The sequence below is a fragment of the Psammomys obesus genome, unplaced genomic scaffold (genome assembly GCF_907164565.1).
Source record: "Psammomys obesus unplaced genomic scaffold, mPsaObe1.curated_primary_1811, whole genome shotgun sequence".
NCBI lineage: Eukaryota > Metazoa > Chordata > Mammalia > Rodentia > Muridae > Psammomys > Psammomys obesus.
This window is the reverse complement of record NW_026596057.1, coordinates 10217794-10242398: the sequence shown is the minus strand read 5'-3', so window position 1 is coordinate 10242398 and position 24605 is coordinate 10217794. Positions and strand designations below refer to the sequence as shown.

The 24605-nt window shown below is 42.9% G+C and overlaps 1 protein-coding gene across 2 annotated transcripts in view; it reads left to right on the top strand.

Moving 5' to 3' along the window:
* Positions 1–24605, top strand: part of Tnr (tenascin R) — a 343283-nt gene that overhangs the window by 237006 nt on the left and 81672 nt on the right. Inside the window, exons 3-4 of one of the 2 annotated variants that reach the window (XM_055624653.1) lie at positions 19250–19809; positions 21182–21658. In XM_055624653.1, the coding sequence (XP_055480628.1) occupies positions 19311–19809; positions 21182–21658 (976 nt within the window). In that variant the 5' untranslated portion in view covers positions 19250–19310. Of the gene's footprint in view, positions 1–19249; positions 19810–21181; positions 21659–24605 lie in introns of those variants that run through there. The other variant, XM_055624654.1, reaches the window with a different exon arrangement.

Below are 24605 nucleotides of genomic sequence, written 5' to 3'. Positions count from 1 at the left end.
ATAGATAGATAGATAGATAGATAGATAGATAGATAGATAGATAGATAAAAGAAGGAAAGAAAAACCATGTTGCCAATACCTCATACCCCTATAAACACCACAATAAATGCCTGGCTCTTCTTCCCAAAGTGTCTGCTACATAACACAAAGTGGCTGCTTCCCCTGCAGGGCTACAAGACAAGTTCTTGCTCTCCATGCAGTAAGATTCCCACCAGGTTCTAACCACTTAGAAAGGCAAAGGAAGAAAAACATCACACTGGTCATTTTTGTGTGTACTCTGTACCAAAAAAAAAAATTATTAACCTAATTTTATAAAATATTTTAGCGATGTAAAAATATATTTTCAAAATGAATTGTAGCTGTTCGTTTTTACCCACTTAGTGTGGCACCTAGACAATTGCAAGTTGCGTATGTGGTTCACATTCAGTGGTTTGTACTCTGTGTTCATTGGACAACATTCCTCTAAAGAAAGGATTTTAAGATTGCGTGATATACCCAAAAATTTAAAATAATTCAGTGAATTAAAATTTATATTTTTAAAGAAGGACAGAATAAATAGATGGAAATTGAATTAAGATTTGTTAAGGTAAGACCTGTTGTATGAAACTTTGGTTTCAATTAATAATACATATGTGTATATATATATATATATATATATATATATATATATGTGTGTGTGTGTGTGTGTGTGTGTGTGTGTGTGTAAAATTTCTATATCAGATACTACAAATGTGTTAGTATATTACAAAGAGAGTGCATTTTTACAACCAGTAGAGTGAAGGTGTTTGAACATTCGTTTTCTAAATTATCTGTGTTGAGTCAAGGCTTCCTTACACCAGCGTGTTCTCCCATGACACCAAAAGGCTATGATTGTGTCTGACTAGGGAGACTGAAAGAAAAGCCAGGCTAATGCGGTAGCTTTCAAGTACAGCCCATAGAAACTATCCAGCTTCCCCTGGGCTTGCACTAAATAGCAGCAGAGCTACTCTTTTCTATCTTCTAATCCGTCTATGAGTCATGGAAGTACAGAGGCCGGCTCAGGAAGCAGCTATAGCACCAGCATCCAACCTAGCCAAGCACCTACTGGAACCTTGGTAGATGAGTCCGCGAGCCAACACCACATTCCAGCATCAATATGCCCAGTGAGCATCTCACAGGCAAATTAGACCTTTGGTTTCTGGTTTTATACATGAGGATGTTTTTCTTCCTTCAGCTCATTCTTGCATGGCAGGAAGCATTCCTCTGCAGACTGTTTTCGATTTCACAGCTCCAAATTCTCTGTCCCTCGGAGTAATTATATTAGAAAAATGAGGTGGCTGTACCTTTCTGGAGGCTGAATCTCACTGATCACAGCAGGCTCCCAAGGCAGTTTCCTTTGGAGAGTCAAAGGCCCTGTTCCTGGTTGATATAGGACCCAGCAGCACTCTGCTAATCCGTGATTGAATAACCTCCACCTCACAGGGGCAGGAGCTGGGGCCATCTAAAGCAGTGGTCCTGACCTTACCCTGTTGATGCAAGGCCACAGAAGCCATGGCCTCCCGCACTGTGACACTTTGTTGCTCTCAATGTTGCCTTGGAAAAGTTAACAGCGGAAGCTGTCTGTTTCCAACAACAAGTCTATACTGATGCTGAATAAATGCTAGACTTTACAAGCTCAAATGTAGAGGCAGTAGGCAATGCATGAGGAGAAAAAAGAAAAACACAGCTCATTATTTTTAGCCGCCACCATTGTCACTGGGGAACATTTTCATAGTTTGTAAGGACACTTCTTCAGGAACTGACATCACAGGTTTTTCCAAAAGCTAATTCTGTTCCCATGCTCATAAATGACCCAAGATGTTTACGCTGAGCATGCCTGTTAAAAAAACTCATTCAGTTCAAGTCCCACGGAGCACCTGAAAGGGCCTTGCCACATGGACTCCAGCATTTTTCAGAGTATATATTTTTAGGCCTTTTGTAAATGCTTAATTTCTACCATGCATTAAATGCTTGAAATAACCACATAAGATGAATGCTATGATTACTTCCATGTTGGAGATGAGGAAACTGAGAATCCAAAAATATATCATTTGCACACAACTACACATCCAGCACAACTTGACTAGACTTCAGGCCTATACAATCCCCAAGCATCATAGCTATGGCCGTGTCTTGTCTCTTACTTCAAGTATTTTTTTGTTTAAATATTTTCCTTTTAAATTAGAATATAATTACTGCATTTCCTCTTCTTTCCTCCCTCAAACTCTCCCATATACCCCACTTGCTTCCTCTCAAACTTATGGCTACTTTTTCTTTATTATTGTTACATATATGTATTTTTGTATGTGTGTGTGTGCCTAAATATATAAATGTAACTTTCTTAGTCTGCTTAGTGTATATGTTATATGATCTGCACATATATGACTTCTAGGCTGATCACTTATTGTTGGATAACAGGGCTTATCTCTGGGGAAGACTATTGCTCCTGCTCTCAACAGCCATCGGTTGTTTGCATTCTTTGTCTAGGGATAGGGCCCTGTAAGATATCTCCCTTTCATGGTAACAGGAATTGATTATAGATATCTTGTTTGTAGATGGGCTTTCCAGAATCACTTGTTCTCTACATTTTGACCGGTTGTAGTTTTCTGTAATGATATCTGTATGTTGCAAAGGGAAACTTTCTTGATGAAGGGTGAGAGCTGCAGTTATCTGTGGGTATAAGGATAAGTACTGGTAATAGTAGGTTCTCCTCTAAGACCCATGGCCACATGAACCCGAGGGAGTTGGTTGGGTTTCTAGTACTAGACATGATTTCCCTACCTGTTGAGGAGGCCTTAAGACCAGTTAGACAACTTAGACAACTGTTGGTTACCGCTAAGATATGAGTGCCGCTATTGCACATATAGGATGATTGTGACATTCTGGTCATTGCTGTGGTTCCTAGGTGTCATAACTCAGTAGTACTATTACTTTGTTTCCTTCCTTGGCAGCTTGAACACCACTTTCAGGTCAAATCCAGCTTAGCCCCTCAGAGTCCTTAGTCCAGAGTGAATGCTATCTTCAGCAATGGGGAGATAATCAAGGGCAAAAGCAATAGTCTGTATTACTGGGGAGTCTCTTGGGCTTCCTTGAACAATAACTCAAAATGAGGATTCTCATGCCTGGCATTGTGACTTTTGTTAGATAGTCTATCATTCTTGCGGGGAACATTGTCAGCCCATTGAGTATTCTTAAAATCAGGTCTTAGAAAATGCTTTAATAAGCCCCAAATGAGACCCACAAACCTGAGCCCTGAGGTATGTTTATAGCATGTAGGGTGAGAATGCTCTCAGAATCTCCCTAGGAATCAGAATGCATCCTCTCCTGGATACAGGGAAGCTGGAAGATGGATGCATTACTTCCAGACTCTTGGGTTTGACTTACCCTCTGGGGTCGTTGAAATGGCATTTGTTGCTTGGTCTCCAAGTACTTGAAGACCTTCCTGAGCACACCTTCAGTCCTAATGAGCAGTTTCCACCTACTCTAGCCACATCCCTTTCTAACTCCCTTCAAACCATATCTTCTCTGTGGAAACCAATGACGCAGAGTGAAGAGTGGGAGCCCAAGGACTTTCTTCCTTAATTTCCACCGGCTTCTAGCTGCAGTCATTGCTGCTGACTGTCTCCTCGGCAGACCTCCAGGTCCATCTGTTCAAGGACTCTGCTGCTCAGGTTGGTCAGAAAGGAGAGTCCTAAAAGGGACCGTACCTTATCTTCTATAAGACTTTCTCTAATACACCTGGTCCAGTACATTATTTTAATTGGACCTATATATTATTGGGTTATATAGCACAGCTAAAGTTGATAGAATTCTATACATATTTATTTCAGTAAGGAGAAATGTGGAATAGCTTGTTACTCTCTCAATATATGCTAAAGCTTTACACCTGGGAAAAAAATGGAAAAAGTCATTCTCTCACAGAGATCTGTGCAGCTCTTTCCTGCTGGCTGACCAGGACTAGCTTCTGTCTAATCTACTGGGCTCTTGCTCAGCACTGCTGGTGATGTAAGCCTGACTTCTAAGCCCACCTAAGCCCAGAGTCACCTAGGCATTATTTCCCTAAAGACAGGAAACTCAAAGAACTTGCTAGTTTAAAGCATCAGTTGCCAAAAGCACAGTTTCAATTATGAAAATGAACACAGTACGAAATATAAGGAAATACACCAAACTTAATGACTTTGGCTGGGCCAGGGTCCTAAAACACACAACCTTCTATATGTTGTTGTTATTCTACAATGAATATATATTGTTTTCCTAATCAGATTTTTTTTTTCCTTTAACAACATAAGCAAACTGATTCAACTTTATGACATCGGTGCCAAGATTCTGGCACACACTTCAAACCCCTTAACTAGTGGGCTTTCTAAAGTGGTCTTGGGGTGCTACCTCTTCTTTTAATTCTGATCCTTGAGGCTCTAATCCAGCTCTGTGATTATTAATTGATCTTGGCATCACCTTGGATTTTCTGCATTGTTGTCTCATGCCATGTTCTGTAGCTATAAAAAAATTTAAGATGAGAATCAAAGTTTACTTAGCTAACAGCAACAGTGCCTAGGAACTTGAGAGCAGAGAACAGGCATCTGCCACGAGCCTCTTGCTGCGTCACCACACAGGTGTTTCAAGAGGCATATTAGCTCCATCTCTCTGCCTCTTCTTAAAAAGCCACCACTGCCATCTTGGGAGCCCAAACCCCATGACCTCATCCAATATTAAACCTCCCAAAGCCCTAGTTCCGTGGAAATGTGGGGGTTAAGTTTTCAGCATATGACCTTGGGTGATCACATTCAAAGCACAGTACATCTTCTCCTTCAGTCCTGCCTAGGATCATGCTGTCATCCAGCTCAGGACAAACACATGGCACAGAGTTCTGATGCTTCCCTCTTAGCCTTACATGCAACTGCTCTAGCTGAGTGAATAGCTTCAACCCCTGGTGGCTTCTTAAAGTGCCATTTCAGGCATCACAGAGCCCAAGAGCAACGAATGAATAATTTAGGAATTCCTAAGGGATAGTGGTCTTGATCTACGTGCTAATCAGTCCCACTTAGAAAGGAGAGAAGACTTTCTTCAGGGTTGTTGATCATCTCCATGTTTCCTCACTGGTGGGTCAGGAAACACTGCACCGCCACAAATGGCAACAAGGGATTTGTCACTCAAAGTATCCTCAGTTCTGCTCAGTGACATGATTCATTTAGAAGACAGTGATGACTCACTGTCCCCCTTGAACATTCTCTAATGCTGGTGCTGAGAGAAGAGGGAGGAAAGATGAGTCCACAGCTGGGTGTCCCAGGATGAACTCTGATGTGCAAATCAATGGCGAACACATGCCCTTTTGTTTTTATCTGTTAACAGCTGATCTCACCTTACCATCACTTACAAGCCACCCCATCATGGTTCATGTAATAAAATACATCCACATGCTTTTGACTCCCCATAAACTAATTCCCATTTCACAGGTAAGGAAACTGAGGTTCAAAGTAGTCACATGACTGCCCAAGCTCATGAACCTGGTGTACGGAAATGACAGAAGATACAGACACTGGGTCTCCAAAGCACAGTGTCCTGCCCACCGGAAAGGTCTCTCTGAAACCTCCCTGAGGCAGCCCCTTGGAGGGACCCATCCACAACCATCCAGCAGACAGCAGCCCCCATCAAATACAAGGGCAAAGAAGACAGAGATCACTTCTTCATTTCTGAAAAGAAGCAAGTAAATCCATGGGAGACTGCCAGGGCTGAGTAATCAGAGATACGAGCCTTTCAGTGAAGATGGACATCTATCTGATGGGTAAAGACAATTACGAGGTGTGGGTAGTCTGGCAGTTACCAAGGTCAATAATAAGCCACAGTGTGGTGGGCAGCAGCAATCAAGACAACAGTGAAGGAGGAAGAGCTGTATTCCTCGAGCTATCCGAGAGGGAAGCTGGATCAGGGTCTGCAGGACATTCGCACCCTAACAGTCCACATTGCTGATGGCTAGCAGGACAACGTATCCTGGTCCTCTCAGGGTACCCACACTCCGGAGCATTCTCCCCACCCTCCACCAAACCCTTCCTATCAGGGCCAAGAGGCACATTTTAGAGATTTCAGTATGGCTGAAGATATATCATGTGCACTGTGTATAAGAGAGTGGGGAAGGGGACACTCCACATCAGACTTCAGGCGCTGTGCCAGATGCTGGGGATAAAAGATACCTCGTTTATGGCCCTGCCCTATAGGGAGCTTTCCTTCAGGGGAAACAAACAATTCCACAGATAGCTGCATGATAAGTGTAGTAACAAGTTCGGCCTGAGTTCGGAAAAGGAAATAATTGTCACAGTTTTTTTTTTTCTTTTATTAAAAAACCACTTCCCAGCCTACTGGAGTATCATTTGAGATACAAAGACTTTGGAGAAAGGTGTTGGAATCTTGGTGCCCACATCTGAGGGCCCTTGTGATTTCTGCACACAAATCATTTCCCCTCCCAGTGCCTCAGTTTCTCCAGCTGCTAAATTGGAACAATAAAATGGTGTATGCAATTGCTGTGAGAATTAAATGAGCAAATACAAAAAGCTCTTGAAGACAGCCTCTTTTTGTGCCTAGACTATGCATGTATCAGCCAAAGAAAGCCCCGTCCCCGGCCCTCATAGTGTGGATATTGCAGGAGACTAGAATTCACAGGCTTTGAATCAACAATTCTGTCTGATAGGTTTTTCTGGAAGGTGACGAGAATTTTCCCTTCCGAAATCAAATGCAAAGCCAGCTACGACTCCGGAGCTTCAGTCTTCCAGGAGATGCCCAGTGATTTTTATTATTTTAGAGAAAAGCAATAAATATTTATTGCTAACTTAATACTGTAGATTTATCCTGCAAATAAAAAGTTTGGATCATTCTAGGTACATTTGTAGATCTAGGCAAATGGAGGTATAATATTCCAGAATAAGGACATATCACTGCCTATTTCATAATTATCTTCACATACAACCCCTGATAAATAAGGCATAGAAATTTATCAGAGCCATTTTGGGAAATAGCTCACCTTCTCTGGGCTTTGCACTCAGTTCATCGAGCAAGTGAGCAAGCGGATGCCTTGCTCAGCAGAGGGAATACCATGCTAATGATGTCCCAGCGGGAATCCTGTTTGACAATGCAAACAAGGATAAAAAGGATAGCTTTTCCCGATGCAAACTCCCAAGAAGGAGCCATGCTTTGAGTCGTTGCTAGGGAAATCTGCAAGCCTCTCAGGGCATAGTTCGACACTCTGGAGCAAGAGTGTTGTTGAAGAAATTCTTGAGACAGAGAGAGAAGACAAGGTTGCCTTCTGCTCTGTCAGATGTACATGGGCCTAGCAGCTTAAGCCTCTACCCAGGCACCACTGCACCATATGTCTGGGATTAAGAGTCCTCCCCATCCTTACCTGAGCCAGCTGTTCATTCAAGCACCTAAGTGTCCTGACAGTGGAGAAAGTGAAGTCTGAATTGTTGGGACTTTTTTTTTTTTTCTAATTTACAAGATACTTTCCTGCTGAAATGTAAAAACAAATAAGATTGTGGTTTTGTTTATTTATTTTAGTGTCACTGTATTTTTCTAGTCTCCCTGTGAGGTTAACAACTTCATAAAAGACAGGGACCGCATTTCTTCTCAGTGAATTTTTTTTAGAAATAGCAGAGATTGCCCTCAGAAAGCTAGGTTTCTTCAGCAGTAATTTCGTGACATGTTATTCATAGGAATGAGCCTTCCTTACTCATCTGCCATGAGGAACAGTGCGCTTACTCTGCATTCTACACCGAACCGCTCAAAGGACCAACCAAGTGGATGTGAATGAAAACATCTTGGAGACTCTTAATGAGCTCCACAGATGCCAGGTGTTCTCCTACTCTGATTCATTTTAACGGTTTTCAAAGGGGAAAGGTAGAAAGATCAATGTGAGGGAAAATGCTGGGACCTTTTACAGCCCATGAATCTTGCTCTCTGCCTCAACATGAAGCCACACTGAACCATGTCCACTGTTAGGTTAGTTGACGGCTGTTGTTAAAATGAAAATGTCATGGTTATTTATGGTTTAAGGCCTACCTGTTTCCAAATGGGTTTTCAGAAGGCATTAATTTATTGCCAGTATTGTCTGGTATTACTTTGGCATTTGACTAACAGAAGAAGGGAGGACACATGGAAGAAATGAGTTTTTAGCAGAGCCACGCTAGGAAGAAAGATCTGGGTTTAAAAGCCCTTCCCAGCAAGCCAAGTCCCAGCATGAAAATTCAGGGGCAAGTTCTTGACATCCACCGTTGGTCACTGAGGGCACAGTACATAGGTCTGCAAGTCTCCAAACGGGCAGGGGGGCTGTGTAAGAAATTAGAGGGACAGCCATGAAGAGAAAAGCACTACCCTTGAACCCTCTTTGTACCTTTCACTTTAGGGGGAAAGCCAGTCTCTCTGAAGAAGGAACAGGGACCTTATCCCCCCCTCACTGAGTTCATGCTGGGCAAGGCTCTCTCTTGGCAGCAATAGGAAGCTCTGGGAAAAGGAAAGAGAGGGTTATAAAGGCGAAGAGAAGCCATGCGTGAGCAATGAGTCTCTCCAGGATGGTGGAAAGGGCTCAGGCATTGTGGTGTGCAAGGAAGGAGAATGCTGAGCAAAGGTACTTGGATATCAAGTTATTTCAGGTAAAAGTCCCAATTTGCTTGAAGCATTCTGCATCCTCGTAGTGAATAACTTTTGTACCCTGTTCCATCGCACAGGAACACTCTGAGGCCTCTGGGTAGTTGTCACTTGCCAAGTCCTCAGTGGCCCAGCTACACTCAGGGCTCACTCCATGCCATCTGTTTATAACTTGCCAGCAAGGCGGTGCCTCAAAGCTAAACCGCCAATTCTTGTCTTTGTTCAGATCAAACACATTTAAAAACCTAATGTTGTACAGTACATACTTAGGACTTAACAACTAATACAAATGGTATTTAATTCCTCAGGTGCCCCTTTTAACAATAATGAGCAAAGATGATGTGTTGCACTTTAATGGAGACCAAAATGGTTTTTATCAGAAAGTGAGTGGGAGAAAAGGAATTAAAGAAATTATGTACCTTGAAAACCCACTCCCTAAACTAATGAGGAGTGCTAATCTGAACTTTACAAATTAAGTAAGTGCAATTTTTTTTTTAAAAAAAATCCTTTTTCAGTTTGGAATTTATCTTTGGGAACAAGTGTAAGTGCAAATGTCACTGGGCTCCTTAACCATGTGAGGTTCTAGGGGAAAAAAAAAATGCCAATGATTCATGAGGCCCACAGACACAGGGAAAATTCCATCTACTTATTTCTTATTCTAAAGTTAATTAATTTTTGTTAGCATATGTAAATTGTACAAAGGGATTTCATTAGGACATTTCCATGCTTACATATAACTTGATTATATTCATCCCCTGTTGTTCTTCCTTATCCCTGTCATCTCCATTTTTTCTGTCCCTAGTAATATCCCATTTAGTTCCACATTCTGTCCTCTCCATCTTCTGATAGGAGAGAGAGCACGTAAAATAGTTTTTCTTTGTGAGGCTGATTTATCTCACTAAACAGGATGATCTTCATTTCCATTTATTTTCCTACTAATGGCATGGTATCATTCTTTATATGGCTGAATAAGCCTCCAGGCAGTTTTCTGAAGACACCGACCAAGGTGATCTGACATCTTAGTCCCTTCACCTCTGAAAACAGAAACCCCAAATATCCCACAATCCCAGGAACCATGAGTATTGTCTTCCTCATTCTCTGCACCTCTCGTTTCGTCTGTCTTTCACTACGCCCTCCTCCCAAAATTTTTAGTTTTATTCAAGCCCCAGTTCAAAGGTCACCTTTCCTGTTGACCTTTCTATAGGTAGTCTTATGGTGAGTCAGAGGCAGCCTGCTGCTGAGCTCCTAGAAAAAATTTCAGTGTCTCTGACATGGTACTCACCATGGTGTACTGTTTATCCTTGCTATGTAAATAGCTTCTCTCCAGATACATAGGGAGCTGCCTAGCACTTCTCTAGCTGGCCCTGGGCACCTCTGATGGACCCTGGCCCAGTTTCTGGCGTGCAGCCAGCATATAACTAAATTTAATTAAGCAAGTTGTGCACTATACCCCCCTACTCTCAGAGCTTCTTCAGATTTCAAGTAGAAAATGATTATGTTATTTCATGCACTAGAAGGCATGCTTCACCTGCTTGTAGTTTCTGGGTCAGGAAGTCAATAACTCCCATAGACCAGTATAGCCAAACTTTAATAAGTTGCCACTGCCAACACTCAACTCTTCTGAAGATACTAATGGCAAGCCAAAGTGTGTATAATTATTTTGGTTCCTGCTAGAAAGATCCACTCCAAGATAACTACATCGTATGATTGGAAACAGCATGAATTTGATATGTGAGCTTGTCATTGGGTAGTTTCCGAACAGATGAATTCTTGTGGTATTCTGGATATGGGTAGATATCATTATTAAAGATACCTTCTCCTAAGATTTGTCTTTCTAAAGAATTTTGCTATCTTCAAAATCAAGCAAATCAGTTCCTATAGTTACATTTATAATTCTTAAAAGTTTCAATCTCAGATTGGCTCCAAGACCCTCTAGTCCATGCACATGAGGCTCTGGAAATGCCAATAGTGCATAGCTGGCCCCTTTCCTGATAGGCATACACAGGCATACATGCATGCGCTGGAGTTTAAGCCTTCGTGAAGACAGAAGCTGATCCCCCTGAAGGCCAGACTTCCTTGCATTTAGGTTTAGGGCTCTAATTATTTCTGCTTACACTACTATTTTTGACCTACATACCTCACAGCTCCTATCCTCGACCCCTACATCTGGATTGAGATACTGCTGCTTCCAGAAGCCTTCTCCCACACTGGTCTCTACTTGCTGTGGGGTGCTTATTAAACTTAAAATGAATGATCTTCAGTTTACTACACTAAAATAGAGTACCTCTTGTTCTTTAGGCTCTTATGTATCTGGTTACCTCAGCTAGATCATAAATTCCATGAAAGCATAGACTGTGTCTTATATTCTAAACCAATTGTTCAATCTGTTTTAAGAAGAATCTTGGACAGGAAACAGAAACCATAAGTTTGGGGTGCAGGATGGCTAGCAATCTTTTTTGCAGTAGAACTTCCTTCACAGTTTATTAAATGGAGAGAAGATGAAAGGTAATGTGAGTCTTCAAGAAGAATAATTGAACAGCAAATGGTGACATGCTGTTCTCCAAGCTGAAGAAACACAGATGAAAAATAGTCATTAATGATGGAGAAAGGTCAGGATCTTAAAAGAACATTTGACCAAAATGGTTAAGATTAATTAGTAATTCATTATTTATGCCCTACCTATTTCTAAAGGATGAGGGCAACTGATGGGGGGGGGGGGGGAAGGCTGTACCTCTGTTACTCAATGAAGAGCCTGAAATATGACCCAGCACTTCAGTTGGCTCTAACTTACTGTGGACAACTCTGTAAAGCACCCCCAGACTTAAGTTTCACCTATGACGTAGGACTAATCCTATCAGCTGCAGTGATAATCAAACAGGCCATATATGATATAGAGTTGTCAGTTGCTCTACAGATGTTACAATTCTCCAGAGTCTGTAAAACTGGATAAATGCTTACCTAAATAGGATATCTATCTCCCCCTCCCCCCCCCCCAAAAAAAATCACAAAAACCCTGAGATCATCATAAAAATCTGAAGCTGAAATTACCAGGCAAGTCTTTCTGTCTGCCACAGAGGCCAGAAAGAAATGTGTCCCCAGTAAGAGATTTTACCCAGCCCTGCCATTTGTGTTTTGAAGCAGGGGTTTGAATGACCTCCCCCTCGGTGTGGAGATTTTGATCACTCTCTGCATCATTCCTGTGACTGCTATTTCAAGACTCCGCTTTTCAGATGAAGAAGTGGCTGCTCTGGGAGGTCAGGGCAATTAGAGTTCTCCCAGAGAGTACAAGATGGAGCCAGAGGACAAGAGCAGCACCCAGATTCTCCTCCCGCCACTGCAGTACCTGTAATCCATGCTGACACGAAGCCTGATACATACTGGACTCCAGACACGCGCCAACCAACGAAGGTGGATCCATTAGATACTGAGCCAAAGACTCTTCCTATAGATTCCCACATATGAATACATCAAAATGTATATTACTAGGGGTATTGGGGAGCCAGGCTTGGTGGGTGGCAACACCCCGGCCAGGCCCAGTATATCATTTTACCCCACCCCTAGTCCTTCTGTCAGCTCTAGGCCAGCCATGGAGTCCTGCCTGCTGGGAGTTTTCTGCCCTCAGGTTCCTTTCAGAAATCTGACAGGCCCAATAAAGGCCCAGTGCTGATGGAGACAGCCAGTTCTGCCTTCTCCCAGCAGCCCAGCTCTGCCTCCACTGACACAATGGGGCCGGCTGTAATCATATTACACCCTCGTCTTTCATAATTACCCTCTTTCCCCAGTGACAGAGCATCCTAACGGCAGAGAAGGTACTATTTTTAAACCAATTCTAACTTACAAGGGGGGGGGGAAGCACAAAAAGTGTCATTTTTCCTACAGATATGCTTCTGGTTTATAAATCACCCCTAGGGATTAAGTGGAGACTAAGGTTGGCAGGAGCTAGAAAATCTAAGCAAGAGCACTGGCTACCCATCCCTGGGGGAATGCCCTTTCCCTACCTACCCAACAACCATTACACCCAGTCTTTCCTGTTTTCACCCTGAGGTCCCTCTGCCCACCATCACCTTTGACCAAAAAGAAAGAAAAAGAAGGGGGAAAAGCCAGATACATACTGGCTCCTGGCTGCTTCTCTCCTCTTTTCTCTCTCTCTCTTTCCTCTTTCCGCTAATCCTGTTCCCAACCTCATCCCTGCTTCTGCAACCAGTTCTTTCCTTCCCTCACCATGTCTGTGAAAGCTGATGACTCATAGAATGTTTTTCTATAACCTTCAGAGATCTCTTCAGTGTGAAGAAATAAATCCAGAGGAGGATGTAGGGGAGGGGCAGGGAAAGAAGAGCCACGTCAGAAGGACTTTAGGTAGTAGAAAAGGTTTCAACTCTGGCAGGATGACTTGGCCTCCCCACAGACCTCCCTAGAGACGAGTGAGCGCCTCATTAACTCAGCAGTAAATCAGCCTTAAGGACGATCCCGTTATCCACCTCTTACAAATTGCCCGGAGACACCTCTGGTACTGGCCATGATAATTATATTGATAAGGAAGCTGGAACAGAGGAAATTAATCAATAGAAGCACATGACTTCTTGAGTATCAATCTGCTGAACTACTGCAACTCCTTTGCACTCTCATTTGTTGGGTCATTGGCTATCTATCTTGCTCACAACTGTTCGAGTGCCATTGAACTTGGGGCCGTGAACCAGAGAGTAAGGGGTTGGCAAATCCTGAGTCTAAGAGTTCATCCTCTGGATCTTATGAGGTACCCTCCAGCTGCTGAGAGATCTCCCTAGAAGGGCTTTTATAAGAGCACCGAGCCTGCTTATGGGGACTATGCCCTATGATCCCAAATACCACCACTCTGGGTGGGAAGATTTCAACATAAAATTTGTGGAGGTAAAGAGAATGCAAACATTCTGACTACAGCATCCCTTTCTCCTACCACACTAGTCTACATGATTAACTGACCTCTGGGTTCCTGTTTCTGACTCTTGCTTATTTGCCTGACCACCACCTGACATCTATGAAGAAATAGGAAGAAAGGGACCATCTTTAGAGAGGGGCTACCGTGTATCTGGATGCAATAGGTGCCCACCACTTTACACCAAGGGCAGGATGTGGTTTTCAGAGCAGGTGAGGCACCCTGAAAGAAGAAAAATGAGGCTAATGCAGCATTTCCAGGTATGCTGCAGCAGGCTGGGTATTCCTAGAACACTTTACAAAAATAATGGCCCACCACCATTATTAAAAACATGGACAAAATCAGCCTCCTGCATAATGGTCAGCATTCTCGATAACAATGAGGAGTAGGAGACAGAAGTGGAAGATGAAGCCAGGGAAGGGAAGCTTTCAGGGACACAGAAAGAAAAGCCACTTTAAAATAATCATTGACCTAAGTTTGGAAAAAGCTAAGGGCCTATTTGCTGAGCAGGCACTTCATATAGCTTTGTTTTTACCCTCTTCTGGTGGAGCTGACTTTGGCTGGAGCCTTCATCCTCCATCCCCCACCTCCTTTCTGCCCCATTCTAGAAAAGCAACTTGGAAAGCAGACCAACCAATGGTCTGGTCAACAGTGGCCTGTGCCTTGTGAGCTTCAGAGTACAGAAGGAAGCTAAAAAAAGCTACATACACCAAGGTCTGGCTCTCTGTAATGGCTGGCAGGGCCAGGCTCTTCCTAGGAAGGGGCAGGTTTAAAGCTACCTTCCTCCTCGAGTAGCAAACTTTATTGGTGGGATTTTTTTTTCCCCTGCTGCTTGGGACAAAGCAGAGGTTGGGCACTTATAAATCAAAAGCCATCAGAAAAGCTTTCCCCCAAGGAGGAGAGACTGAAGCAATTTCTAGGGAAACAGCCTGGATTTGTGGAGAAAACATTAAGCTAAAAGTCACGGCTGTCAAGAAGCCCTAAATCTGAACCCGGGAGAAGAGAATATTGATAATGTAAGAGCCTCGAGTCTTTTCATGAGAACAGTATGTGGCCGCTAATTAAAGCTGGTTATAGAACAGCAGTGAAGACCCAGGCTCCGGTCAGCAAGAGCGGGGCCCAGCACCAACTCCTCTATTCATTAGCCATTCAGTCTTGGTCAAGTTACTTGGGCTTTTCTGATGCTCATTTTCTCCATCTTAAAAAAAAAAGATAGATAGATAGAAAGAAAGAAAAAGAGAAAATCACCATAGGAGTTTACCTGTGTTCCATAGCAAACTAGAGTGATTGATGTCTCATTTTAGTGTGTGGGTACCCCCTCCTGATTGGTTGCTTCCCCCAAGCCATATTCATGCCATAAAGAAATCTTGAATTCCTAAATAGTACTCTAGCTTACAAATGTTACTGAAAGAATGAAGTAGTGCAAGATGCATAGCCCATTCCAATTACCATTGGTATTCTTTATAGGTTGAGTCTTGTCCCCCTCCCCGCATTGTGTCTAGGTTGAAATCCTAACCAACAACACCTCAAAAGGAGCTACTTGGAAGTAAGCTCCTTACAGATAAGGTTAGCTACGCTAAGATAAGGTCAAGCTGGAGTAGGTTGGGGCCCCCATCCAGCACAGCAGTGTGTGCGTATCAGAAGATTGCCACATGAAGACTCACATATGCAGGCAGAGAGGTTGTGCTGATATCTCCACTAGGCAAGAAATGCCAGGGCGTACAGCTCAGAGGCATGAACACAGCCCCTCAAAGCTCTGGGAAAGAGACAGCCTTGAAGATAACTTGATTTTGAAGTGCTACTCTTTTAAGCTGTCTGTCTATGGGATTCTGTCATGGGTAAATTCCTGAAAACCCACTAAGATTATGAAATTGTAAGATACCAGGAAGATGTTTAACACTGCTAAACTTCTCTTCCTCAGACGATAAGATTTGCATTCTTTCAAAATGAGAGTTACCCAGAACTGATCAAATATTGGTGCAGTAAGGGCAGACAAGCCTCTTTTTATTTTTTCATTCTATATTTCAATTAATAAAGCCGAAGTTTAAAAAAGAATTTGGGCTTACAAGAATTACTCAGTTGAGTTATTTACATAAGTTTATTTATTGACTAAAATATTGACCATTTTCTCATACAAAACTCTAACTTTCCCTTTCTCTACAATTTGTAGTAGCTACTTTGGACCTAAACATAGAATCTGGAATCTTTCTCCCTCATAATTTCCCTCTCACTGCTCCTTCTTTTCATTTATAACATCATTTATTCTTTGACTTACTTCCTATCTACAATTAACCAAAAATCTATATTAAGTGCTATAGAGTCTTACATAACAATTTCACACTTTCCATAAGAAAATATTATTCTTCAGTATCAATGTGAGTCAGGTAGACAAAATCTAGTTAAGAAAGATAGCAAGGCCTTGTGTATGTGTGAAGGACTTTTCACAGAGCAACGGTGTAGTCATTACAGGAGTACAGAAGGGACATCCAAGAATGTAATGCCTGGAGCAATTCAAAATGGGAAGACAAGTGTAGCTTAAGATTAGAGGGTCCAGGATAGAGCTTACAGCTATGGGGTCAATTTAGTTTAGACATGTCAGTCCATCTAGTCCCAAGGTAGATTTGCTTTGTTTACATGTGACCAATGGATTGGCATCTCCCACAGTATCTCTGGGATCTCATCATCGTTGTTCAAGGATAAACTATGAGCTGGGCTTTCTTGATGCCAACTAGTAAGATCTTTTCCATGCCTCCAAAAATTCAGGATAGTCTTTAAATAAGAGAAGAAGCAAATGTTCTGAAAATGGTATTTGTTTATTTCAGTCAATATTAGGTACTGAATATGTAGTATAAAATAGCAGAGTAACCACTCCAATTCTATAAAATTGCTTCCATTATTTATCTCCACACTACAGATAGCAAAGCTCAAAGAGAGTTTAAGTGGCCTTCCCATAGATAAACATATATGGGGACGAGGTTTGAGCCCAGACAGACTGGCAGTCTTGGCAGCTTTGCTCTGCCTGCTTCCTCTCCATATTAGAAATGGGGACATAAAATAATACAATATGTAACGTAAGAGCAGAATAATAAGATATGATCTTCATGCTGGTCACTAATACCTGTTATTCCTAATTCAGTGAAATCGTAGACATTGTCCAGAGCTGAAAATGAACAGAACAGTGAGTAATTTAGGGTTAGTGGAGAGAGATTAAATGAATTGGAGAATAATTCAACCTTTTGCTCACTGAGCATTTACTCATTAAATCATTGATGTATTTATCCTTTCATGAATCTGCCCATCCATTCATTCAACTACTAAATACTGAGTGTTTCCATGTCCTAACTACACAGCCGTAAGATGCAGATGAGACATGGTCTGACTCAAAGCAACTTAGCAAGCCAGGTAGTAAAATCAGGCACAGAGAGCCTGTGGCCTAGCACAGCAAGTACCACAAGAAGGGTACCCACAGAAGAATGTTAGGACAGGAAGGAAATTAGGAGAGAAGAATGCTTCGTGGGAGAAAAAGAAGTGGTGAACCACACCCAAGCAAATTTCCTAACTTCAGTGTTTTTGAGAAAGTTGTAGGATGTACAGTTTCTATAAAAAGACGAGAAAAAAAATGAACATTTACTTATAAAGAAAAAAAAAGAGTCTCACATAGCCCAGGCTAATCTTAAATTTGCTATGTAGGGGAGGCTGGCCTTGAACTCCTAATCTTCCTGCCTCCACTTCCCATATACTAGCAATAAAAATGTGTGCCATGAGCCCAAGTTTGCGCACGTCTTTTTTTTTTCTTTTCTTTTCTTTTTTAAACACTCCTAAAAAAAGAAAAAAAAAGAAAAAAGACATTGAAGCACAGTTGTTAAGAACACAGGGGCTTGGGATCAGTTTGGCCAGCTTTCCCATCTCAACCCTTTTAGGCAGAAATTGAAATTGTTTTGCTATAAGATGAGACTCTCCGAGGGGTCGAGTAAGATCATGTGTGCGTGCTCAGTGCCATCTGTGCCCTGTGCACAGCCAGGGAGTATTAACTGACATTCACCACCTTCTTCTCAGGCTCACGGTTACAGCTACTTGGCCCCTTAGTCCTTAATCTTCTTAGGAGCTCTGACTTCACTTGAGAACCGAAATGTCCGAGTCTCTATTTTTCCTTTTACACAGGGACTGGAAAGGAAATATAATTTTTGTAAAACTGATTTTTATTGCTGTGAATTTATTATACTGCATGGTTCTTGGTGACTAAGTAACCAACGGAGGAGCTAATTCATTATTTTAGCAATTTAAACAGGACCTCGGAAGAAAGGCACCCTGTGGTCACAGAGCACTGGGACTATACTAATGAGAAGATTAAAACAAAGCTCGGCTCACATCGTTCCAGATAAATCACAAATGTACCCAAGAATAATTAACAATCACAAACTGCCTGGAACTACATTATTTGGCTGGTCAGTTATTGTAAAGTCAACCTGTATTGAATAGGCGAGATAAAGGAGTTGATGGATATGTTATTTGACATGGCCATCGAGGTCCCTTCATAAATATTTGAGGACACATGGAGTACCCCTAAGTTTCTGTTGTCCCCTACATTCTAATTCTCATTTAGAAGTGAAGAGAAGCTTTGAGCTGTCTTCAGTGGGAGAGGCTGTCCACAGAGCCTCCACTCCTGGCATGTGTTCTAGAAATTCCTTACACACTGTGGGGGCAGATGAGTGTATTCTGTGTCCAAATGACTATGTTAGTCTGACATTTCAGTGCTGTGACAAAAGACCAGGAAATACTACTTCAGGGAGGAAGGACTTTTTTTGTCTCATTTCAAAGGGTTCAGTCCATCATGGCAGAAGGGTGAGGCAGAGCAAAGCTGCTCATTTCATGGTGTCTGGGAAGCGAAGAAAAGACAGAAATGTCTGGGGATAAGATTATGCCCTTGTCTTAGTCAATGTTCAATTGCTGTGAAGAGACACCATGACCAACACAACTCTTAAACAAGAAAGCATTTAGTTGGGGTCTTGCTTACAGGTTTAGAGGTCTAGTTCATCATCATCATGGCGGGGTATATGGTAACATGCAGATGGGTGCTGGAGCAGTAGCTGAGAGCTACATCCTGATCCACAGGCAAAGAGAAAGAGACTCGGCCTGTTTCAAAACCTCATGAGTTTTGAAAAGCCCACCCGAGTGGGCTTTTCACTTCCTCCAACAAGGCCACACTTCCTAATCCTTCCTATCTTTTCAAATAGTACCACTTCTTGGTAACTAAGAATTCAAATATATGAGACTACGGGGACCATTCTTATTCAAACCATCACAACCTTCCAATCATGTAACGCTGCGAATGTATGAATCCATCAAGGGATTAATCTATTATGAAATCAATAGATTATGATCCCTCATGGTCTAATTCTCAAATACCCTTTAGCTGTCAACCAAGCTTTGGGAGGGGGCCATTTGAAATTAAAGCCACAACAATACCCTCATGTAGGAGGGCTGTCCATTATCAAGAATCCAGTGTTTGAGAAAGCAAAGGCCCAGCTTACTGACCTAAAACCATTGTCTCTTCCCATAGCCCCAGAGAACTTCTGTCTATGTATGCTCTAGCTTTACAGAGTGAGAGCTGTGATACACTCAGGTATATATTTCAGAGCTCATCTGAATGCCTGTGTTCTTTTTTTTTTTTTTTTTTTTTTTTTGCAGATTCCTGTAACTCCATGCTGGCTATTACAGAAAGATCTTGAACCAAGCTCTGGCTGAGAAGATGGTGATTGACGGGGAGACAGTGGTCTTAAAGAACATGCTCATTGGGGTAAACCTGATCCTGTTGGGATCCATGCTTAGGCCTTCTGAGTGTCGCCTGGAGGTGACCACAGAAAGGGTCCAGAGACAAACTGTGGAGGAGGACGGACGGGCTCCCAGCTACAACACATCCAGCAAGGAACAGCCTATGGTCTTCAACCACGTGTATAACATCAATGTACCGCTGGAAAGCCTCTGTGCCTCAGGGCTGGAGGCCTCAGCTGAGCAGGAAGTGAGTGCCGAGGATGACGCTCTAGCGGAATATACAGGCCAGACCTCAGACCACGAAAGCCAAGTCACGTTCACCCACAGGATCAACCTCCCCAAAAGAGCCTGCCCATGTGCAAGCTCTGCCCAGGTGCTGCAGGAGCTGCTGAGCCGGATCGAGATGCTGGAGAGGGAGGTGTCGATGCTGCGAGACCAGTGCAGCACCAACTGCTGTCAGGAAAATGCTGCCACAGGTAGAGTCTAAAGAGCTCGCAGCCTGGTCCCTGGTGGATGAGGAGAGAACTAAGTGGAGAGGGAGGCGGGATGAGAGGAAGGAAAACCCAGCATCTCTTCACGGGGTCAAAGAAAAACATGCCTGGTACATAAGTCCCAATTAATGTGTCATCTGTAAGATCTAAATGCAGCCATCGCCTGGGGATTTGGTTCAGGGATTCTCAACACCATTTACCCAGTACGAAATATATTAACCTGATTTTGGGGGGATGAGTCAGGTAATGGCACATCGGCTCAGCACTGCAACTTTGATGGCAGGCAGGGAATTTGATGTCTGTCTTCATTCATCTTTGGTTTTCACAGGCTGTTGAGCTGATATCTGTTCATGTTAACCTGACTGACTAGAGAATGTGGTACTCTGTTCACTCGCTCACAGCCTTTCTCCTGTCCGAGTCATTAAGGTCTCAGAGGACCTGGCCACATTTTCTCCTGTAAGATGGAAGTTTTATCCTGAGCCATTTGACAGACACACACAGACACACACAGACACACATACACACACACACACTGTATCCTTTCTCCAAAAGGCTGAATGGTCACTGGATTTACTTCTGTATTTGCCCATCTGTTCCTCACTGTATGTGTGATCAAGACTTCAGAGTCAAACTCTTGAGTTCAGATCTGCTATGCTACTTCTGGCTTGTGATCTAAGCAAGCCATATAACTCAGGCCTTTCCTTCCTCAGCTACAAATAGTGACATACTAGAGCAATAAGGAGTTATTAACTATTAGCTCACCTAGTCCGATGGGAGCCTGGCTCCCAGGAAACATCATATAAGTAACAGCTATCATTAGCTGGCCCCAGTTAGCGTTGTGCCTTGCTTTCTCCACCCGAAAGATTCCTCAGACTCACGTAGTTCAGGTCCTGGATGACAAGGAACAGCATCATATCATCTTGGGTGCAAGTGTTTATCTCTGTAAGAACCTGAGTCACTCTTCCTGGGAACTTTGCATAACCACACTCTGGCTCAGCCACATTCCTTCCTGATTCCCCCCCTACACACACACACACAGACACACACCCAACCCACTATGGAAAGTGTCTTCTGGGAACAGTTTTTAATAAGTCACTTCTAGGGAACCTAACCTAAGATGCTCTGAAGGTGATCTGTGAGAGGACAATGGCCCAGATCATATCCATCTTTACCCCCAGAGCTATATTAGGCATAGACAACTGCACAGGGTGAAAATATTTATTAAGTTGAATTTGTACTAAACTAGGTCGTAGCACCAGTGTGATGAAGGGATGAGACTCGGTCTCTGCTCACCCCTCCCCAGTACCCTTTACAAGAGGCTACTGCTGCCCTTTGACCTTCTCCTTGGCTATTTTAGGACAACTGGACTATGTCCCTCACTGCAGCGGCCATGGCAACTTTAGCTTCGAGTCCTGTGGCTGCGTCTGCAATGAAGGCTGGTTTGGCAAGAACTGCTCAGAGCCCTACTGCCCACTGGGCTGCTCCAGCCGGGGCGTGTGTGTCGATGGCCAGTGCATTTGTGACAGCGAATACAGCGGAGATGACTGCTCTGAGCTCCGGTGCCCGACAGACTGCAGTTCCCGAGGGCTCTGCGTGGACGGGGAATGTGTCTGTGAGGAGCCCTACACAGGCGAGGACTGTGGGGAGCTGCGCTGCCCTGGGGACTGTTCAGGGAAGGGGCAATGTGCCAACGGTACCTGCCTGTGCCAAGAGGGCTATGCTGGTGAGGACTGCAGCCAGCGGCGATGTCTGAATGCCTGCAGTGGACGAGGACACTGCCAGGAGGGGCTCTGCATCTGTGAGGAGGGCTACCAGGGCCCTGACTGCTCAGCAGGTAGGAAGGGGAACACTCTGGGGCTAGCTCCAGTTGGTTGGAGGGGAAGGATGGGGGAAGAGGTTGGGCAAAATAATTCCCAGTTTGGTTTGTACTCATTTGCTCTCTGAGGTAACTGCTTTTGAGTCTGTAACAATTGGTGAGGTCACATTCAGGATGAGATCTGGATGTCCACCCCTAACACTAGAACAAAGACAATGATAGCAGGGATGACAATACCTTAAGGTACTTAAATACTACTGTTTTTTAAGGTAGGGTGGCTGGCATATTAGCTCATTCTCTGTTGCCAAATAACACAAAAACAGTAGGGTGGTTTATAAAGAGGTTTCTTTAGGATCATAGTTCTAGAAATTCAAGACGAAGTAGCTATATCTAGTAATAGCCTTCTTGCTGGCAGAGTGGCAAAGTAGTACAACGAGTCATGTGACAAGAGATAGGGAGCCTTGTTGTATATCTGCTTGTCTCCTTATTAAGCTGCCAGGCTTCAATCATGGGGTCCACTGTGATGACCCCACTTCTCAATGACCATATCTCATCAGATTGAGTTTTTACTCCTTTGAATAACTCAGAATGGGCATTAAATTTTAACCCCTGAAGCCTAGAGGGACATACACAAACAATATTCAAATCACAGCAAGTAGAAAAAGGTCATGGGACCATGCTAGATACAGCTTGTCTTTAATTCACGAGAGGCCATGAGTTGTACCTGCTTCAAAGTACCTTCCTTGTCCATTACTCTCTCTCTCAGCATCTTACATCATTGCTTGAGGGAGGATGGTTCCAGTTCTCTATTTATCTGGTTTGCTTACAGATTGTAGGATGGGATTAATTTATGAAATTACCAAGGAGCTGACATTCTAACAATTAGTATAGAATATTAAACAGATATGACTCATTTTGTTCCAGATGATTATAGCACAGACAGGAACCAACTCCATATGTAGTCTACATTGTAGAAAATGATAGAACAGTTGTGTCCTGCCATGGTGTTCTAAAACCTAAATCCAGGAGTGAGGGAGATGGAAGTATTTCATGGGGCTGGGGGTGATTTTCATGTTTTTCCTCCAAATCATATTATTTTCATTGTTTTTTCTATTGTTTGTCTCCCTTCAACTAAATCAGTAACTATTGCTGATACATCTGTGTGTTACAAGTATAGATCAAGTAATTGATCTTTTCCATTATGATCTCAGAATACCTTCTGGGAATTCCTTAAATAAATAAAAAACAAATAACATTTTTAAACTTCCTAATTGAGTAATTCTAGTAATTTCTAAGGGACAAATCCTGGGGAAGCCAGCTTCCATGGCTTTCTGTTGTTCAGCCTCTGCATATGCGGCTTCAAATTAAACTCTTCTAAAGCATTAACAGCAACAAAGGGAGAACAATTGCTCACTGCTTGGAAAGAAGTACCTTTACTTCTTTTCCTGTATTACATTTCTTCCAGGTTCAATTATGTCATCTAGCTTTTCAATTCTGTTTACTGACTTGAAATTCCTCTCTAAAAGTATAGTCATTATACCAATTATTCCAAATCAAAACGAAAGCAAAAGTTGGCTCTCAGTGCTTCTGAATCTGAAGGGCTGAGACAATTGCTGCAAGCCTAAAGCCTAACTTTGTTCCTACCAAGATCATGAGGCTCCCTCAAGGTCCCATTCAGAGGACACCAAGGGACAACTGGAGTCTAGCACACATGCCTCTTACTACAGTTAGTGCTTGCGAATCTACATATACTTGTCATCTTTTCCATGGGCTCAGGTCTATTTGTAAAATAAAACATGACAAAGAACGACAAAACAACTTGATCTGATCAAGTGTTCAAACTGACCTGGAGATGTGATATCTTGATTGCATCAGGCAAGATTCAGCAGCTGTTAATAAAGCTACATCTGGGTCAGGTCCAAACCTAGCATCCATGCTACCTCTGACATAACAGCCATGTCCTGCTTGGGGAAGATGTCTGCAAACCCAGATAAATCTTCTTTACTGGTTCAAAGCCCGTGAGGAAGGACAGTTGCATAATCTCCATCTGTTTCTATAGCAACCCTGGAGCCACCTCTCAATGCAGGAGGTACTCCTCTTAATGCCTGCCTTTAAAACCAAATGCCAGAGGTCTCTTCCAGAAAGGGATTTGGGTCATTATCTAAAGTGCTACTTTACTAGCTCTTTGTGAAGAGCATGTAGGCGTGGGGCCTATTTACTCACTGTTTGACATTTCTGGCCAGGTGCACACAAGACAGCTCCCAGGAGGGCAGAGAGAGAAGGGGCAGAAGGGTCAAAAAGGTGAAAACCTGGACAGCCACAGAGTAGCCTTCCTTGTAGGTCACCATTTTTCTTTGGCAGGACATGGAGAATAGCTGCCCACCTCGTGAATTTAATTATGAGCCCCCCTGTATCCCAGCATCAGGACCATTGACAAGTCGACAGCAAGGCCATTACAGTTGACTCCTAGCCTTGATCTTTGCTTACCGTATGGCAATGAGTCTTTCTGCCTTGTCCTCTGCCCATGTAAAGATAAAACAACAAAACCTTCTGAGTTTTAGTACTCGAAACAAGCTTTAGAAAAAAAAGCTGCTTTGAGTTTCTTGTTTTCCAGATTTGAAAAACAGCAGTCAGAGACAGGATTTTGCTAGAACTAACAGCTCATTAAGAACGGAGTAAGAATGAGAACTCTGGTCACCCACCAGCTTCTAGCATTCTCTAAACCTCTTTGAGACGATAAACCAAACAGAGTCGAAAAATAAAATTGTTGTCATCAAATACACAAGATACAGTCTTTTGACATAAGTGCTGAGGCCAGCAAATGGTTTTAGCTTTGTTTTAATGAGAAACACCTGGAGTCCTTTGTAGTTCTTTGTGCACATCCTTCCAGTTACAATGGCTGGTGCAGGAGCCGGTGAGTGAGCTGTTGAAAGCTCCCTAAGAGTGAGCAGGACAAGGTTCCCTG